Raw genomic sequence first — 19,912 nt, 5'->3', positions numbered from 1 at the left:
CAGGAAACATCACACTTGGTACATTTGCACTGCTGATATTTTTGAAAGTACTGGTTAGTGTGCATCTTGATTCAAATCTCAAAAATAAATAAACAAACAAACAAGCAAACAAATAAATAAAATGAATTTGAGGCAACTCAAGAATTTTTCTGTTAAAAAAAGCAAAACAAAACAACGAAGATATACATGTGTTTTCATGGGTCAAGAAATGAAGCTCTGCAGGGCGGTGGTGGCGCACGCCTTTAATCCCAGCACTTGGGAGGCAGAGGCAGGTGGATTTCTGAGTTTGAGGCTAGCCTGGTCTACAGAGTGAGTTCCAGGACAGCCAGGGCTACACAGAAAAACCCTGCCTCGAAGAAGAAAAAAGAAAAAAAAAAAAGAAAGAAAGAAATGAAGCTCTCTGGATGCTAGCCCATCTTGATAGGAACTATTAGATCTTTTAAAACTTTGCTTGTGGGGCTTAAGGACATTGGCTACCAGGACTGAAAATCTTCTCAGATCCTTATGGCGAAAGGAAGAGACCTGACTTCTGCAAGTTGTCTTCTAATTGTGTTTGAGTGTACACATACACACACTGCCCAAACAAACACACACACACACACACACACACACACACACACACATATATATACATATATATATATACATATATATATATATGTATATATATGCCAAATACACACACATATACACACATACACACAAAATAGTAACAAAAATTAAAACTAAACCAAATAGACATAACAGTAGTTATGTATCAAAATGAAAGCACCAAGTATCACTACACCAAAGAGAAAATCACATTTAAAATAAAAGACAGAATAGCAAAAGTTACTAAGTTACTACTCAGGAAATCAAATGCCATTTAGATATAGTTCTCTTTTGATGAATATTTTCACACTTGGTTTCTTGCCTGTGAGTTTACCACTTCTGTAAATTGATGTGTTTGTTCATAGTCACTGTGTTTTTGTAGCATATGACCATTACTAAGTTCCGTGAAGCAAGAAACAAAGCTCCCAAGTATTGTATGTAATGCAAGTATTATATATATTATTCTGGTATAGCATGCATATATGTGTGAGTATATGTATATGTGTATATATATATGTTCATTTATATATGTATGTATTATATATGCATATATAATATACATATATAACCCGAATGTGATTTTAAAATATATACACTCATAGATCTACTATCTATTTTTCCATTTTGTAAGAAATATATATATATATATATATATATATATATATATATATATATATTAGTCATGTTTTTCTCTAAGGACTTGTAGACATGATGATTACTGGGGTTAGGGTAACAATTTTTTTCAGCAGTAATAGTCACTGGAAAGTTGCCCATGTTTCTGTAAGTAAATTTTAGGCCATTCACAAACAAAAGAAGGATATAAAAGTAGAAAGGGTTATATTTGGGAGAAAGTCAAGAGTGGAAATTGGGACATAAAAATGTAAAATAATTCTACAAAATTTACAAAAGAAAAATATTTTGGTCAAAAATACATACATGAGTGTAATTTATTTGTTTGTTTGTATTTTTTTAAACAGAGTTTTTCTACTTAGCCCTAGATGTACTGGAACTGATTACATAAACCAGATTGGCCTTGAGCTCACTGAGATCCACCGCCTTTTGCCTCCTGAGTTCTAAGCTTAAAGGCAGTAGATCATTCTACTTTGCTGATTCATTACTTTCTTAGAGAAACAAACAATCAGCTTATAGATTATTTGTATGACTATTCTAAATAATTTAAGTAATTGTACTCTTTCGTGAGCTGTGTGCCTGTGTGCACATGGTATTGCACAAATACACATAAAAATCAGTACATTGTTATTATCATTACTATTATTATTTAACTCATTTCTTTAGAACCTATTCTTATTTCTCTACAGTATATGATTGTGTAGTAATTAAAATTGTATCATACATTTATTGTACTAGCTAAAGCAATGATTTGATTTCTATGAAGAAATTCAAAAGAAAGTGATCATATGAAATTTAAGTTCTCATGGAATTTGCTGCGTTCTACAGCATCTGCAATAAGATGTGAGGAGATTTGGTTATATGAACACTTTTCTAGGCTTTAATTTTCTTTCTTCTCATCAAAGCCAATTCTCTTTCCCTCTGTGTGGTCTAAAGGGACCAGGCTTGTAGATGCTAGTTGCGAAGATGCCTGGCTTGCATTATAAGCTAAGAGTCAGTTGCTGGGTGTCACAACTCTCATTGAAAAATTGTGAGCATAATACATACAATGACAGCTCTCCAGAATCAGGCAGGTAGCAGAATTACATTTCTTGTCTATGAAGCTGCTGCTGAGCACACTACTCGGTGTGAGAACAGAGCAAACCTTGCTATATATGTGAATGATGTGCAGTACTGTGCGGACTCCTATTAAAACACACATGTAATTATGTTATGAACCGTTTAAAATTACTCTTGTTTCCTGCTCCAGGATAAAGAATCAGATCCTATTCCAGACTGCAGTCCAGCCTATAGACCTCCACAGCCAACATCTCACCTGTGCAGTGTTATTCTCACTATCCTCCTCTCCTGTCCATTCATCTGCTGCTGGCCTCAGCCCACTTTATTGTCCGCACAAGGTCCTATGCCCCAGAGTCATCCAAATACTTCTACACTTTATGTTTTGCCATTGTGTTGTGTGCTTTGAATGAATGTTATCTTCTCACATCCTATATCTATCACATATTTTCAAGGTTCAAATGTATTGCTACATAATTTCTGAATTTTTCCCCCCAAAACTTATGTCCTTGAGAGAGAAAAAAGGAAGGGAAGGGATTAGAGAACAAATTTGGGTGAAAACAATTACATATTTTTAAATGACATCCATCAACAAGAATTGCAAAATATCTTCACAGAGCCTGGAATACTGTACCTCCAGGATAATCCAATGGAGTTGTTTGTAACTGAATATCAGCCAGGATGTGAATGGGAGATCTATTTGCTCTAAATAACTAAAGCTTTAAAAGGCATTTACACATCTGTCAACTTACATATCATTAGAAAACTTTGATGACAGCCTTTCTGCATCTGTCAAGAATACTTCGTTTTTTTTTCCTGCATTGTGACACTAGATTTTTAGTGTTAAAACAGAAAGAAAAGATATGCTAATAAAGAAAAACATAAAGAAAGCCTATGCATAAAAAGAAAGCTCTGACAGTCAGAACTGTTGCCACAATCAAATAAAGAGTTCACAGCAAGCACAGTCTTTCTTCAGTGGTCTGTCTGGCTCTTAACTAATCTAATGACTCATTCTTTAAATAAGTATTGCCAAGTAAAGCTTTTGTGTCTAGAATTTAGATCAACTGTGATGAGTTGATTTTCAAAAATGTTGTATAAATTTTAAACAAACTTGATTGTTAACAATATATATCAATATATCATATATATCAATACATTATCTGCCAATCATCTATGTGCATATTGATTATAACATAATAATCATCTATTATCTATGCACCTATCATCTATATATCAGTTATCTCCCTAGTATGTATTATTCTTACTATATAAACCTGCAAATCACCTATGTGTTTGTGTTTCTCTCTATTATCTATTTACCTAACATCTGGCCATAATGTCATCTCTATGCATTTGTTAACTAATGGCCCATCATTCCTCTATCGTCTAAGGAAGACAAAGAGTTAGGTCTCATTATGGAATTTTCAAACAAGATTTATTTGAGATGTTTTGCTTCCTAGTACTTTATGTCATCTCATTCAATCTCATCCCAGGCCACCTCCTTTCCTTTCATGAAGCTCATGACCTTTTGTACCCCATATTCACTTCTCCAACACTTCTTAAACTCTTCTTATAGTCACTTAGAATTTTATAGTTATTTACACCATCACAACTTCATATGTATGCACAATGAAAGTTAGGATCTACGTCCAGAGAACATGTAGTTTTTGACTTCTCAGACCAAGAGTGGAAACAAAGAAACATTTCAGTGGCTAATAATGTTATCAGACAGAATACATCCAATTAGTTAACATAAATAAAAAGAAATATTTTTATTTATCACATAAATAAAAGAGATATTTTGTCTTGAAGGTTTCCCGTTAGGAATGAAGCGTGCAAGATCTCCAAGTAATGCATTTTCTTGCTTCTAAATCTTTAGAGAAAAGAAGAGATGAAATGCCTTCCACATCTAGCTGGGTATAATGAACATCTACATAGATATAATAAGTGTTTAACCAACGATAAGCTCATTTCAAACAGGAGAGGAATAAAATATTATAAAAATGAGTACATTTCCAGGAAGTTTATGTCAGATGTTGCTGTGGAGGTGGCGAAGATCTTTAGTGAGTGATATTGTACATTTTAAGACCATGTGCTTATCTCAGAAGTCTTCCAGCTCCATGAGCTTTCAGATACGCTGAGGAAGTAGTCAGCTCCTCCACAAATGGAGTCCCTCAGAGTGTGCTCACTAGTTCACCTGGTCTTTCCAGTTGGGCATTTTCTGCTTTCAAAGTGGTTTGAATCATCATTTCAAGTTCTTCTGTTAGCAGATAGTTAAATTTAAATTTGTCAGATTTAAATGTGTCAAAGGATTATCTGACCTGAACCTTGTACATCAATATGCATTAATGTCTCAATATCTTCCTCCCAGAACACCCGCCTTTCCTCATCTCACTCTAAATGTTGAATATAAACAATGAGAAACAAGGAGCATGAAAAAGGAGAAAACAAGGTCGCTTCTTTTGTACTCGCTTCTTAGATCTCTTAACACCTTTTCCTTGATTTCTCCAAGATGACAAATGAAAACTCTTAGTGAGCTTCTGTTTCCCCAAGATTAGTGAAGAGATCTCCCACCCACGTATGCGGATTCTTATTGATGCCCACACTGAGCCAGGACCTGTATGAGGTGTGCCTGTATTAGTTAACAACATGTTTAACACCTTTTGCTTTGGAAGTGTTTATTCTGGTGGGAAACAGAGATTGCAAAATGTAAAAGTTTTTGAAAAAATTCTTAAAGATTGTGACAAGTTCAGTAGTTATTATGTTGATGGTCTGGTAGAGAGTATTTCTGAAGTAGTCACACTTAGTCTGAATCTTGAAGATTTATAAAAAGCTCTTTAAGCAAACAACTGGTTTGGGGGGGGGGGTCCAGAAAAGGAGCTTAAAGTACAAAGACCATAGAAAAGAAGAGAGTAGGCCAGTGAGCTGAAGAAAACAAAAGGAGGAGAAAAAGCTACAGGTGGCCTTTGAATTGTAAATTCAGATGGACACTCTTGATTCTGGCATATAAAGTAGATGGAGAGGGCTGGGGTTTCATGGGTAAAACATGAGGACCTGAATTCGAATCACTTGCACTCACATAAAGCTGATGCAGTAGCGCATGTCTGTTATCCAAGTGTGCACATCTGGAGATGAGAGCAGAAGTAGGAGATTGAAATTGGCAATTCAACTAGCCTGGGAGGCATTTCTGTGAACAGAAAAGATCTTGCCAATGTAAAGACCCATACCTAAGGTAATTCTCTGATTTCCACACACATGCTTGGAAGACACAGCATACAGACCATATGTGTATTAGTTCACGTAGACACACAAACACAAACAGCCACATCCACACACAGAGAGACAACTGAATATTTTAGATAAAGGGAACAGTGTAAAAACAGGTGCTTAATGATGAAAGTCGTAATGGAACATCACTGACTTCGACATGCTTAGTGGCATGAAGAATGTGAAAATATTCGTGATATACTTTGAGTGTAGAAGCAAAAGGATTTGGTCAGATGGCAAGTCATGAAAAGAAGATGAAGTCAAGGGAGCATTAAGATATGGTATACACTATATGGTAAACATGTCCGATGCAGCCATACCACTACTCACACCTGTTAGAAGAGAAGAAACGAATAACAACTGCACATAGAGGATTTTCACAAGAGACAAAGCATAGACAGTGAACCAAGGGTCTCCTTGTTAAAGAAATGAAATGAATTCTGCTCTGATGAGGCATTTTAAAGCTTTTAACCTAAGAAATAGCTTATCCAAATGACAATACAGGAATACAGTGATTTTAACATTAACAAGGGAATAGATGTCAGGCCAAATAGATCTCTTACACAAATAAAGTTTAAAAGCATAAATATCCTAGAAAACAAAGAATATATTTTTGTGGTTTTAAGAATAGGAATGCTTCTTAAAATCATAATGCAAAGCACAGAACTCAAAAAGCAAATGACTCTTATATTTGAGAAATAGAAACTTTGAATGTCTATATGAAGACAGATCTTTGTCAGGAGGCTAACGCTGAATGAAATCAGAATGCCTGATCTGCGACATAACTTCCGGTAGTTACTAGAATGTAAAAAGATTTTTCTCAAGAAAAAAGTCATGGACTGTCAAAGGAAAAAAAAATCAGGCAGCTCACAAGAAAAGAGGTAAACAAAGCTTTTAAGCATGGAGTAATTTTCCTTCTCACTATTTAAAAAATATGCAAATTAAAGTAGCAATTGGATGTCATTTTCACCTCTCAGGATGAGTGAACATTCAAGAGACTAATAATGGCCAGTGTTAGCAAGTCAGAGAAAACAACTCTTCTCACATACTGGAGGATCCAAATTTATATAGCATTTGTTAATGGAGAAAATCTGATCATACGAATTAAAAGCGCAAATTCACATCATTTCACGTAGTGATTTTACTGCCAGGAGTTGCTGCTATGCTATAGGAGTATTCACACTGCTGACTGTGATATTAAAATGTAGAAATAGCTTACATGTTGCCCCTGAGGGCTGGAGTCTGCTAAGACTTTAAGATACTGAAACATTTGAAAATTCATACGTATGTGTTAGCTTTAAATAAAAATATGAAAAATTAATATAACTCAGAGCAGGCTATATTTAAAGTTACTGATGACAAAGCTACATTTTGGAACAAGCACCTGCATATGAGTGAGTCACACTGATTAGTTTAGGGTACATATTTTCTATATTTGAAACATGGGGTGTATTATCAAAAGGAGGTAATCATCTCAAATCCTTTTTTTGGTATAATTTCTAATATACAGTGTTTTGTTGAGGATATCATAATTTACTCAAGTGAGATTACATGATGGAACTTAAAAAACTCACCACTTTACACTTAGGTCAATATTCCTTAACTATCATTGCTTGTTTATTTAGAATTAGAAAACATGTCAACGACAACCAACGAGAACTTGCCTGACAGATAAGGACAGTTTAAAGTAATTTACTAGAGAAATTAATCATGGTTCTTCATATTCTTAAATAAAATAATTCACCTATAAAAGTATGTAGACTTACCAATTAATAGAGCATCTGTCCCTAAGTGTTGAACAGCTGAGTCATTTAGTTATGTTTTATACATAGTGGTATTTGTGCCATGAAATTGTGAATATGAAGTAATAGGAGTTTCAACTATCAACAGTGAGACTTCTCAAGTCTTTGTGCTATATTTCAAGTCTCATTGAAGAATAAACATGTGAAGTAAAATGCTGGGCATTCTTGCTGACACAATGGAAAATCATTAAAAATAAATTCTTGATATTTACATTAAGGTCTAAGAAATTTGCAGTCATACAAGCTGAAGGTCACCTTGTTGATTTGGGATTGAGAAAAGTACTGTAGCAAGAATAGCTGTCAGATAGATAGTACAGTGGTTTAGAGACGTGACCTTAAAATTTGATGGCAATGATGCTTCATGGCCTTGGGCAGATTTTCTTAAGTGTTTAAATGTTCTTTTCTGTAAAATAATGAAAAGCTATGTTTACCTTTTATAGTTGTATAAAAAAGAAGGTAATACAAAGCTGAAGCATCCTGTAATAGCTCTTCAATATCATGATTATCATCAGGGGCCAAATAAGCTTCAGAGAACAGGGAGTCCTCAGCATTGACTCCTGTAAATTATTCAGAAACACTAAAGACCAAGAAACAATTAGATTTAATCCTTTATAAGTCACCAATGACTTTCAAAAACACAGTGTTCCAGAAGTGGTGATTACAAAAAAAAAAAAGATAACTCCTGTTTAAAAAAACAAAACAAAACAAAACAAAAACCAGAAGGAGCAGATACAAAATACACAGTGCTTTATCATAAGCAAAGCACTTAAAGCCCTTAAGATTACAGTAGGAGAGTCAGTCAGAGAGTGAGACCAAAGCATCCCCATTTGAGGAAATAAAGCCTGTGCTCCTCATTAGGTAAGAATAGAGACAGTTTGTATAGAAAGATTTCAGGTTGGCTTCAAGAATATAATCTAATCTACTCATTCGAGAAAAGTAAAGATGAAGAATGGCTTCCCTATGTTGTAGAAGGTTCATTGAAAGCTGTAGCACTCAGACTTTTATGTAACTGAAAATTCATTGAGAGAAGGTGCTCGAACATTGAAGAGTATCTCTTGGTAAATGTATATGCACACATAATTCACCAACTACACAATTTTGTAAAGTAGACAAGTTCTTTTCCCTCCTTCAATCCAATGTAAAATAATCACTCATTGAAAGTTTCATCTCTTAGGAAATTGTAAGGCTGAGAAGCAGAACCTTGTATTTGTGTATGTAAATTAAACAGCTATCTGTGAGATTAAGAAACATTTTTATGAAGTATCAAAAATACATAGAACATATATAACCTTTCTAAAACCTAAATAGAAAATACAAGTACTTTGAAATATTAAGATTGACTCTGAAAAATGTTCACTATAATTGAAAATTTAGTTGAATTCTAAAGGCAAGTGAATTTTTTTTCCACTCATCTTACTGCAGTTAATAAACATTCCTACTTGGTAGCTATCCTTTTCTTGTGCTGATAGATGAAGGAGTTGAGTGTTAAGTAACTTACCCTTTCTTATCCCGCAAATTCAAACTCTCTTCTTCAAAAGCATGATAATTTCCCCTTCCTACCTCTAATTAAAAGATAAGAATGGTCTTGACCAACATACCCAGGAAATTATATATTAGTGGAACATTTGTGTAGTTATTAAAGGAAACCTTTGCAAATGCTTTCTTGTTCCAAAGTACAAATGAACACAGAAAAGAGAATAGATAAAATGAACTACTAAGGGCATTACAGTGTGCTTTACAGGTCATGATTCTACAGCTTTCAGCAAAGCTAGTCCTCCTTACTTGAAGTATTCTCACATCTTTTCTCCCAAACTCTTTGACCAATTTTCCTTCAGCCTCCTTTGCTTGCCCATTTTTCTCTCCTTACTTTGTAAGTATTGATTGAATCCTTTGCAGGTTGAAGCTCCACAGTCCTTTCCTGCTGTGTTCCCTCCATGGCTTTAGCCTCCAATGGATCTGCTCTCCACCGAAACTGAGACAAAACCTCTGTTTGTGTTTTAACACTCTACTGTGCATATTCCTTGGGTGCCTGCATCAGCTCATTATCAACCAGTACACAGGAAGCTCACCTTCTTCACACAAAACTGCCCCGTGTACCTACTCTGTTCATTAGTCAGTATCAGTAGTAAAACATTTTCCCCTAAAAACGTAGATGTTAGCTAACAATCTTTACTCTCGCTACACTTTTCTGCCATCCTCCCTCACAAACCTAGCCAACCAGTAAGTCCTGACAAACATTCTGTGTTTGGGGACATATGAGCTTTGCTCTCTCCTGGTGCTTCCACTTTAATCTAAGCATCCATCACTTTAAATTGCATTACTCTGACATTTAACTAATGGGACTTCTGTTTTCCATTATTTACCCTTCCAAAATGTTTTTTTTTCTGCCACCCTATTGCTCTTTGTAAATGCAAATCTGATCATGTCCTTATGCAGTTCAAATAATTTATGAGTCCTCTTTTCCCTTCCATGGGGTCTTCTTGCAACAGATTTTCTGCAAATTCACAAAACTTTGTTCCTTACCACACCTGCTCCCTCTTATGCTTTTCTTACTCATCTCAGTCTAAACAAGCTCTGACAGAACTGCCTTCCTGTACTCTCTTCTCATGTACCATTTTTTTTAATTTACTCACAGCCCTGAAACCCTGATTAGACAACATCACGAAATGTGCCAAGCTTGGTGGACTTACCATTCCTGTGTTTTTCTGTGTCATAACACAGAAGCTTTCCCTTCATAGCGCTTTATTTTGCTTTGTCATAATTTATACTAGACCTGACTTGTCTCTTTCACCTACAGTATGAGCTCATGGAAGATAACAACTACTATTACAATGTTTTGTACTCAGCATTTTTTGCACAGTATCTTAGGTAGAATTTCTCTTCCTGAATATGTTTAATGATTAAATGGACATATCCATTATTTAATCTCATAAATGAATAGATGGATTCTTTACCTAATATGATTTTATTCCTTGCTCCATCATTCACTGCCATGTGATTAATGAACAAATTGCCCAGAGCTGCCTTGCTCTATTTTCTTCAAAATATTGCAATTAGGGAAAGGATAAATGGAAATTTTTTTCTTCTGTATAACTGGAGCAATCTCAATACAAATGGTTTATTTGTCATAACCTTGTAGCTTCTTGGTAAATTTGTTGGAGTGATACATAGAAGACCTGGTCAAAACATCTACAAAGTCTCAAACAAGCAGAGAAACTACTTTGAGCCAGAAGATATAAAGCTAACGTGTAAGTGAGACCTGGCTTCTCAGACTGTTTAATGAAATGTTGATTTGAGAAAAATTAAATCATGTTATAGGAAAGTAGTTCTAAGACTAGAGCATGGTCTCAGAACATAAAGTAACACTTCATGTACAATTTGCCTTGATAATCCAGAAGGATGATGAAATTCCTCTGTATGTAAGCTATAGAGAAATGACGTATTGATAGATAGGCAAATGATTTCTCATTGGAAGGAAGTGAACATACTTTTTCTCTTCCCAAAATAAACAGAACTTGGGAAATCACCAGTTTGCGGAAAAGTAGAGTTTTCTACAGTTTGTGAAAGTTTCACATATTTTCATGTAACCACTCTGAAATACATCAATTATAAATTTTATAAATTGTAAAATGTCATGTCATTTGCAAAAGAAACACTGAAGGCACAAGACTCATAATTTTGTCATTAACTTAGAAAGGAAGAGAGGGGACATAGAAAATCATGAGACTAAAAAAAATTACCTCAAATCAATGTAGGTTGTTTCTATCAATTCAAACCATAAAAGTCTAGTGAATCACAGCCTGGTTCTTAATTTTTCTAAAACCAAATGCAAGCACTCTTAATTATATTGTTTATTTTATATCTTTCTTTTGAAATATAAAAATTTATCTTTAGCCTGCTTAGGATTATTACTGCAGCCTAATTCAGTCTCTTATCTTTTATAAGACCTGATATCCAAAAGTAAAGAGCAAGCAGCAATATTTAAGCATTGTTGAATTGGACTCCAGATTTGATAGTAGGGCACCCTTAACCTCACTGTGCTTTTACTAATGTATAAAAGGGAACTCATATGAAGCATATTGTATGTAATTTTATATTCTCTGTAGATTTAAATAAACTAAACAACTATATGTTATGTATCCTGTTACTTTTACCATTGCCCTTGAATATTTCAAGTTTGTAAGTAAATTGCCCAACAAAAGAAGTTAGATTTACTTTTGATAAAAGAATAGACATGAGCAGATGGATCTCTGTGAGTTTGAGGCCAGACTATACAGAGAAACCCTGCCTTGAAAAAGAAAACAAAAAGAAAAGGAAAAAGAAGAGAAGAGAAAAAAGAGAAAAGAAAAAAAAAGAGATGGGAATGGTATCAGGCATGGTGGCATACACTCTAATGCCAGCACTTAGGCTGAGGCAATAGGATCTTTAATTATAAGTTAGCATGTGCTACAAAATTGTTATACTATCTCAAAACCAAACTATTTTTTATAGTTATTATAGTATAATATGTAACTCTTCAATTTTTGCAACTTCTCTGTCATCATCTGATAAACAATTGAGCAGACTGTCTAGGCAGAGAAGTAGAACAAAATAAGGACACCATTAAAAATTAGGTAAACAAAAATACCAGATAGTCCTCTCCAGAGATGATGAATGTGGGAATCAGTCTAGAACTGTATGGTGTTTGGCTATGTATCTGGATTATCTATCATGTGATTCCCCATGTCCACCTTTAACTTAAGCATCATTCCACACACAGGATGTAGGTAGGTGATACCGCAGTGGCTGATTCATCAAGTGATTGGTCATGAGATGTTTTTTCTATAGATAATTTAAATTCATAATATAATATCTTAAATATTTCTGTATTTTAAGATTTTTGGTGATAGACAAATTTAGTGGTTTGTTTACTAGTTTTGGTAAAATTTAACAAATCTATTCTCCAAGCTAAATATTTCTTAAATACTGAAAATATATCTGCAAAGTTAGGCTGTTGTGAGTTGTATTAAATGTTTTGTAGAAAATTATCAAATTTTTACAGACAGAGCTATATTGATATTTACACAAAATACATTTATTTAGAGATTTCAATTAAGAAACACAGAGAATATTGATTATTTAAGTCTGAAATATCTGTTTGCATCATCTTGTGTGCTTTGTATGGATTAAAATAATGAAATAGTGTACATATCCAATGACAATAAATGTTTGAGTAAAAGTGCTACTTATTACGCTTCTTGCTATTGAAAATGGTTATAATTTTAGCATCTGTACATCTAATTTTCTTTATAATATCCAGTGAAATTTGAATTTCTATCTTAAGAACGAAAAGAAATAACTGAATTTAAATACTGCTGAAGATATGGCTAACAATAAGATTACTCCAGCGATATGGTATTTATATCCCCCAAATTGTTCTGCTTGAATTAATCATGTCCAGTTTTACAAGCTGGTGAACTCTATGCATTTAGTACTTTAGAGCTAAACAGCCTTTTTAGAAGACTAATTTAATTTTGGTCCCGATAACCAGCATTAAATTATGTCTTTTCAACAGGTAACCAACACATTTTATTCTTAAGTCTGCTTTTTTTGTGTGAGTATAGTTCCTATAAAAGAAATTAAATGTACCTTGACTAATGTTCCTCAGTCATGCAGAGAAGAAAGTGTGAGTTGATAAAATTCAGTATGAGAACACTACAATTATAATAGAGTTTAACAAATATCATTATTTATATTCATTCCAAGATAACAACTTTACAAATCAATCTCTGCCATTACAAAGAAAAAAAAAAACCTCGAAACTCCTGTCAAATTTACAAATTATTAAACTTCAAGGTCTAGTTTTACTCTTTGGTACTAAAAGGCATAAAGTTTGACAGATTAGCTTGACATATAGTCACCGCTTAGGATTTATCTTTAATGACAGTGTAATCATATGTGTATATTCTTTGGGTCACTCTATTCAATAAGCATCAAATACCTGACCTACATTCTCTACCACCTGCAACCAAATGCAGTTAGGATTTATCTAAAGGGCATTTGGTATAGTCATTTATCAAGAATAAATATTCCTTTTTTTTTTTTTTCGGTAGAAGACATTTTTTCTTATTTACAAACTGCTTTTACACAGATTATTAAACACCTACACAGAAGCAATTGTATATGAATGTGAAAAACATTTAAATTGCCAACACTGTGTGAAACTTGGATATATCTAAAGTTACTTGTTTTAGTCCCTTAATCTTTCCTGTGGGAAGAACAGCCTCTACATCTTGTACTTTTAAAGTTCTATTATCATGTAACTAGCTGCCACATTTTCAATTTATCTTGGCTTGGCCACTACTACTTCATTTCATGCATATTTTGTTACATAACTAAAATACTTCTAGTTAAAATGATAGTCCGTGAGTCTAACTGACGGTCGGGGTAGAGAAAGAGTTAGCACTTTACAGTTTTAAAAGCTGAATGTCATTGTGCAGGCATTCTGCCTCTTAAAATGTTAGTTTATGAAAACAAATCACAGTGTCCTACAACATTTAGGAAACTCATTCAAAATTAAGTGCTACTATTCAAATGTAATTTATGGTGGACAATTTATCCTCAAATATATTTGGACAATTAGTTTTCAAGCTGGTAACATTTTGACAAAATCTTAGGAGAGTCACCAGATAAATATAAAATAAGGATAAATAAATAAATAAATAAATAAATAAATAACAATCACTCTTAAAAAGAATGCTTCGAGTTGAATTGGGTGAAATGATATCTCATTTAATACTTTGCATTTGCTGAAAATAACTCATAAAATTTATAGATAATTATCCACAAACCAACCTATAATTCACACACATTTAGGCTTAAAATAACCCCCTTTGCTTTAATATTAGTTTTATTACCAACTAAAACAAACAAGTATTAATCACCAAGTAGAACTTACAGTAAGTACAGGAGTCTTGACTAAATAAATAAATAAATAAATAAATAAAACATTTTACAAAACTGTCAAAAGCTTCAACACCTTCAGGAAATTGAGTTCTAAACTTCAGTAGTAAACAGAGCTCCAAAATAATCACTGTGTTATCTGGTAAATGAATTAATGACAAACAAATATAAATGCAAACACTGTAGTTCATAAAATAGAAAAATTTCTTGGTTTAAACCTATTTTCTGTTACACTTCTTTCTTTATTCAGTTTACCTTTTTGTCTTAACAATTTTTAATTAAATACTTTTAAACTTGGTTGTAATAGAAACAAAGCACATACCATTTTATGTAGGAACCACTTTTACGTATCTCAGATAACCCAGAAACATTGTTGTAATACAGAAATAGCACAGAAAACTGAGGAAGCATCTGAAACATGCTCACACTTAAAGAACCCAAAGGCAGTGCAGTACCATTGATGGATTACATCCTAGTGTTTTACATTAATGCAATTAGTAGCTTTTTCCCTCCACATCAAGTTCCATAGAATCTTGATGGGGGACATCTGTAGCATTTTGTGGAGTCACCCATTTAGTTTCATTATGTGGAAGATTCAGTTGGGTTGGTTTTAGAATCCAGGTATATCAGAGATTAGAATTATGGGTAATAGGGTAGGACTTCATGGAGTTCCATGAACAGATATCCATTAAGATAACAAGAGACATTTACAACCTCCAACATGAGGGCAGAGCAGCCTCCAGTGACATCACTGGATCTTATGTAGTATCTACTGGCCGACTTAAATGTATTTTCCACATCACCACTCTGGCATCCTCACCATGGTTTTTACTACTGGGAAAAGCACATGTCTTCTTTAAAAGGAAGACAGGCACTTACTTCAGTGAAAATCAAGAAGGAGAACCCAAAAGGTTGGAATAAAACTCTAAACTGAGTATAGCATTCAGAAGACAAGGAACAATACTAAATGTTACAGGAGAACTCAGCTTATGGGATCTAGGCAGGGAAATTAAAAGGCAGAAAGGGAAAAAAAGAAGAAAGAGGGAGGAAGGGAAGGAGGGAGGGAGTGGAGGAAAGGAAGGGAGGAGACTAAATCTTTTTAACTATGATTTTTTTTTCTAATGTCATTGTTTGAATCTGGATTTGTTTTCTAGAAAATTCTTTAAAAAAGAAAGACATCCCACTAGTTCATTTTAGTTCTCTTCCAATTTAGCTGTAACTTATATTTTACTTACAGGCATTTGTCACAGCAAAACTGTTGGCAGTCTCAATGTTGTCCACATGAGGTACCAAATTGAAAGGAGCTTCAGATGCATTGGGGCTGGTGTTATGAAGAAAGATTGCCAGTCTAAAAGCAGTATATTCCTGGTCTGTGTTTCGGATGAAGAGACCACCTATGAAAGACATCAGGAAACACTCATCCAATGATTCCTGTTTTAAACGTTACACCTAGCCCCATGACTGTCAAACGTATCTCCAATCGGAAGCACACACAGTTAATGAGCTCTTTTGCCATATTATAAGGGCTGCCTTTTGTCCCTGTAATGCATGCTTAATGTTTTAGTTGTCAGGGCATTTCAGCTTTTTCTTGCTTCAGTCTATCATGATCACAATGACCTCTGAGACCATTTAGTGTGTCTTGCTTTCTTTCCCTTGCCCTCTTTAGGATTCTCCCAGTCACACCATTGTATCAGCCAGTTCAGGACATCTTTCACCAGCAGGGAATATGCAGATGGACAGAGAAGAGATTTCCATCAAAATACCGAACCAACCGGAATGAAGGAATGTGAAGGCATACAAGAGAGCAGGTTTAGAAGGGGGAAAACTTAGTTTGGCCCCCGATTTTGTGTACCCGGTTCAATTAGTTCGGTTTTGTGTACAGTACACACACACACACACACACACACACACACACACACACACACACACACGATGCAGTGTTGAGGTTGGGCTGGGCTGGAAGAAATTCAATAGCCGAGTCCCATCAACAGACAGGAGAGGAGAATGGCAAGCACGATGGAGGAAGGGAGGGTCGCGAGAATCGAGGGTGGAGGGATAAGGGATATGGAAGAACAGAAGCTTAAGTCAAAAGCAAAATAAAACCGGCGAAGGTTCCTCGAAAAGGGTCCAACTTTTGAATCTGCCAACTGGCAAGGCAACAAGGCAAGAGGTGAGGGCAGAGAATGCCTTTCCCTATCGTCTCCTCCTGTAACAGCAGCGAGAATGCTGCAGCTTGCAGAATAGCAAAAAGTGGGTTTTAAAAAAAATAAAACGAAAAACAAAATAAAACTCGGTATTTCCTCTTGCTCTACGAAAACGCGTTTAAAAGAAATGTACTATAAAATACAATTAAAGTCCATGAAGGCTTATTATTTATTTATTTATTTATTTATTTATTTATGTATTGTTTTCTCTTTCCTCAACTTCTCTCATTCCTACTTTAACCTACTGTAGAGCAAGAAGGAACTTGAGTCAGTGTTGGGTGTGCGAGCCTGTGTCTATCTGAACTTGCATTGAGAAGGTCTGTTTGTAAAGGAAGAAGGCGCCTCCGAAGGATTCCTCCTCGGCAACTCATTTGCATCACTTCAGCCACATGCACCTCTTCCCCAGCCAGTCTTCTTACCTATTTGAACGCTGCTCGGAAAGGCTCCCATGGCGAGTCCCCAAAATCCAGAAAACAACAAGACAATCTGCCTGCAAATAATCCTCATCTTCTTTGCTCCTCTCCCTGGCGCGCGCTCTCCTCTCTTTCTCTCACACTCTTGCTAAAGGATTTTCAGAGAGGCATTGAAGACGATGGCGCTAAATTTCAAAGAGAGAGAGAGAGGAGAGAGAGAGAGAGAGAGAGAGAGAGAGAGAGAGAGAGAGAGAGAGAGAGAGAGAGAGAGAGAGAAAGGAAAAAAGCAAAAGAGAGAAAAGAAAGAAAAGAAAAAACGAGAAAGAAAAAGGTTTGTGTGCTTTGAGGTTATGACAGCTTCCCCTCAACAATCCATCGCCAGCTGCCAGATGTTTCCCGCAGTCTCCATAGCCCTGGGGGAGGTTTTCTGTCCTGCTGATAATGTTCATGCAGAAGATGGTGGTGGCGGGTCTAGCTGCTGCTCTGCTCACAGGGATGAGACATGCGCTCTGTCTGTGGCTCACTTGCGCTCCCCTGTTCACATCCACACCGACGTGGGCGCCACACGCGCTCCGCAGCTCGCAGCCGACCCCCGCCCGGGCTACAGCATCCCTGAGCGCCTCCCGTGCCTCAGTACACGAGTGCGCACTCCCACCACGGGCCCCTCGTCCCTTGCCCCTTGCTCCTCGCTCATGGCCATCCTGCTCCCCTTCCCCCCAGCCGGTACTCACCAGATCGTCCAGGTTTTCTGGGAGGCTCTGGAGCGAGTCCGCAGACTGGAATTTTTGTGTACACTCTCCAGTACCTGATCCCCTTCCTTCTATCCTCGCGGGTTTGCAGAGGGACAGGCTCTGGAGGTGGGCACCCCTCTCCAGAACCACTCTTTTTCTTTTTATGCCCTCCAAGTCGCCTTTGGCTTCTTGGTTGCGCTTGGCAGGAAACTAGCCCGGGGGGCCGGGTATGCCAGCCCGGATCCCGGGCTGGGGGGTTGGAGAGGAAGTTAGCACCTCCCCATGGTCTCAGTCCCCTGCCGCATCCTTGCAGGCTCGCGGGAGGACAGGCTGCCTCCCGGCTCCCAGCCCTTTCCTCTCAGCCTAGCCCAGCCTAGCCCGCTTCTGCCATTGGGTTGCGCGCCCTCGCGAGCGCGAGCGCGCGGAGGGGGGGTTGGGGGGGGGACTCTATTCCTTGCTGCAGCTGCAGCAATCTCACCAGCAAACAGCCAGGGAATCTGCAAAGCCCTTGATGAGAATGGATGCGGTAAAGGTGCTCAGCAAAGGAGAGGAGCGAAGAGGGGAACAAGGCAGCCCGGGGGGTGGTGAGGATGGGGTCCAGGAGGGAAGATTTGGAGGAGGTAAGGGTGGTCAAAGTCAGAGAAGTTTGCACAAGGTAGAAAAGAGAGGTGTGTGTGTGAGGGGGTGGGCAAGGGAGAGAGAGAGAGAGAGAAAGAGAGAGAGAGAGAGAGAGAGAGAGAGAGAGAGAGAGAGAGAGAGAGAGAGAGAGAGAGAGAGAGAAGTTAGCAGGAAATAGGATGACAGAGATGAAAACTCAGAGACCTCTAATATATTCTTTAAAGGGCAGTAGGAAAGATTAGGAATTGACGTTGAGAAATTAAGAATTTCTTAATTCTTAATGTAAATTAAGAAAAGCACTTAAAGGCTGCAGTTCATTTCTGTTCAGTGATTCACCCACCCAAACGGATAATTTCCTGCAGTGTGTTTATGTGTATGTGTGCATGTGCGTGTGTGTTTGTGTGTATATGTGTGTGTTCTCTGTGCACATCTCCTTTGCTTCATTTGCTTCAGGGTTTAGAAAACTCACTCTACTCGCAGTCACCTCCAAGAAGACATGCCTTTTTAAAGATGATGTCAGCAAGTTAGTTTAAGTTTGTACAAGAAAGTAAAAAGGAATTACCCTAAGGTTTTAGGAATATTGTCACTTTGTTCAGAGTCGCCTTTAAAACTGTCATTTTAGTGGCTGTTGTTTTATGAGAAGAGGCTGGGACACCTCCAAAGAAGGTGATTGCAGTACATGTAGAAAACATGAAAGATAGCTTTCTAATGTCCTGCATATGTTTTGATACCTCCCAATACAAAATAATATGTCCTAAAGAGAAATGACAGTAACCTGAGTCTTCAATGATATTCTCTAAAGGCCCGGGGGAGGGGGAAGCCCAGGAGACCTCAACTCTACTCAAAAACTGTAGACAACTTAGGGGAACTGGGAGTGGGAAAGATTCTTTTCCCACAGAATAACACACCAGTCGGTTGTCCTCTGGAAAACAGTTCGCTCTGAAAATATACGTACAAGTAATATTACATGGACTGGGAAGTTTTATATAATGAATGAATATTATACATATATTCATATAATATATATGAATATATAATATACATATTATATATTATATGAATATATAGTCGTATAATATATGTGAATATATATATGTTCATGTGATATATTATCTCAAGAACACACACACATATGCATGTGATAACAATTAGTGGAAAGGAGGCCATAGATTTGAAGATGAATAAGGAGGGTTTTAGAGTGTAGGAGGGTTTGGAGAGAGGAAATGGAAAGGAGAATTGTAGTAATTCGATTACAATCTCAAAAACAAATAAAAGAAGTTAGGGAAAGTGGAATAGCACCTCTCATATTTTTTAACAGAATAAAGCAAGTGCCTGAGCGTGTCTGATGTAATGTGTAAAAGGGAAGCTGATGGCTTATGTCAAATTGCAGCAACACTACCTGGTAAAAACCGTCTTGAAATATGTGTTACCTTTATCTCTTCAGGTTACCTTCCCCCTTTTTGTTTCATTTCATTAAAAATGAGTAGTATCCAGGCATATATATTTATTGGGTTCCTAGTGATATCATGATTTATTAATATAAATTGGGATAACAAATAGCTAATGTATATATGTATTACCTGAGAACTTATTTTTGTTTTATTTTAAGAACATTTGAAATTTGCTTTGATGATTTCGAATTCACATGCATGTAGTCA

General features: G+C 36.3%; 1 protein-coding gene across 1 annotated transcript in view; it reads right to left on the bottom strand.

Annotated features, from left to right (window-relative positions):
• The window catches only part of Gria4 (glutamate ionotropic receptor AMPA type subunit 4), a 309,909-nt gene extending 291,863 nt beyond the window's left edge, over positions 1-18,046 (bottom strand). The window contains exons 1-3 of the mRNA XM_076925900.1: positions 17,637-18,046; positions 16,912-17,090; positions 15,524-15,682 (exon numbers count right to left, since the gene is read on the bottom strand). Coding sequence (XP_076782015.1) covers positions 15,524-15,682; positions 16,912-16,999 — 247 coding nt within the window. The 5' untranslated portion in view covers positions 17,000-17,090; positions 17,637-18,046. The remainder of the gene's footprint in view (positions 1-15,523; positions 15,683-16,911; positions 17,091-17,636) is intronic.
• Between the last annotated feature and the right edge of the window lie 1,866 nt (positions 18,047-19,912).

This window comes from Arvicanthis niloticus, chromosome 27 (assembly GCF_011762505.2).
Source record: "Arvicanthis niloticus isolate mArvNil1 chromosome 27, mArvNil1.pat.X, whole genome shotgun sequence".
NCBI classification, from domain to species: domain Eukaryota; kingdom Metazoa; phylum Chordata; class Mammalia; order Rodentia; family Muridae; genus Arvicanthis; species Arvicanthis niloticus.
The sequence above is the reverse complement of the archived record's forward strand: the minus strand, read 5'-3'. Positions and strand labels throughout refer to the sequence as shown.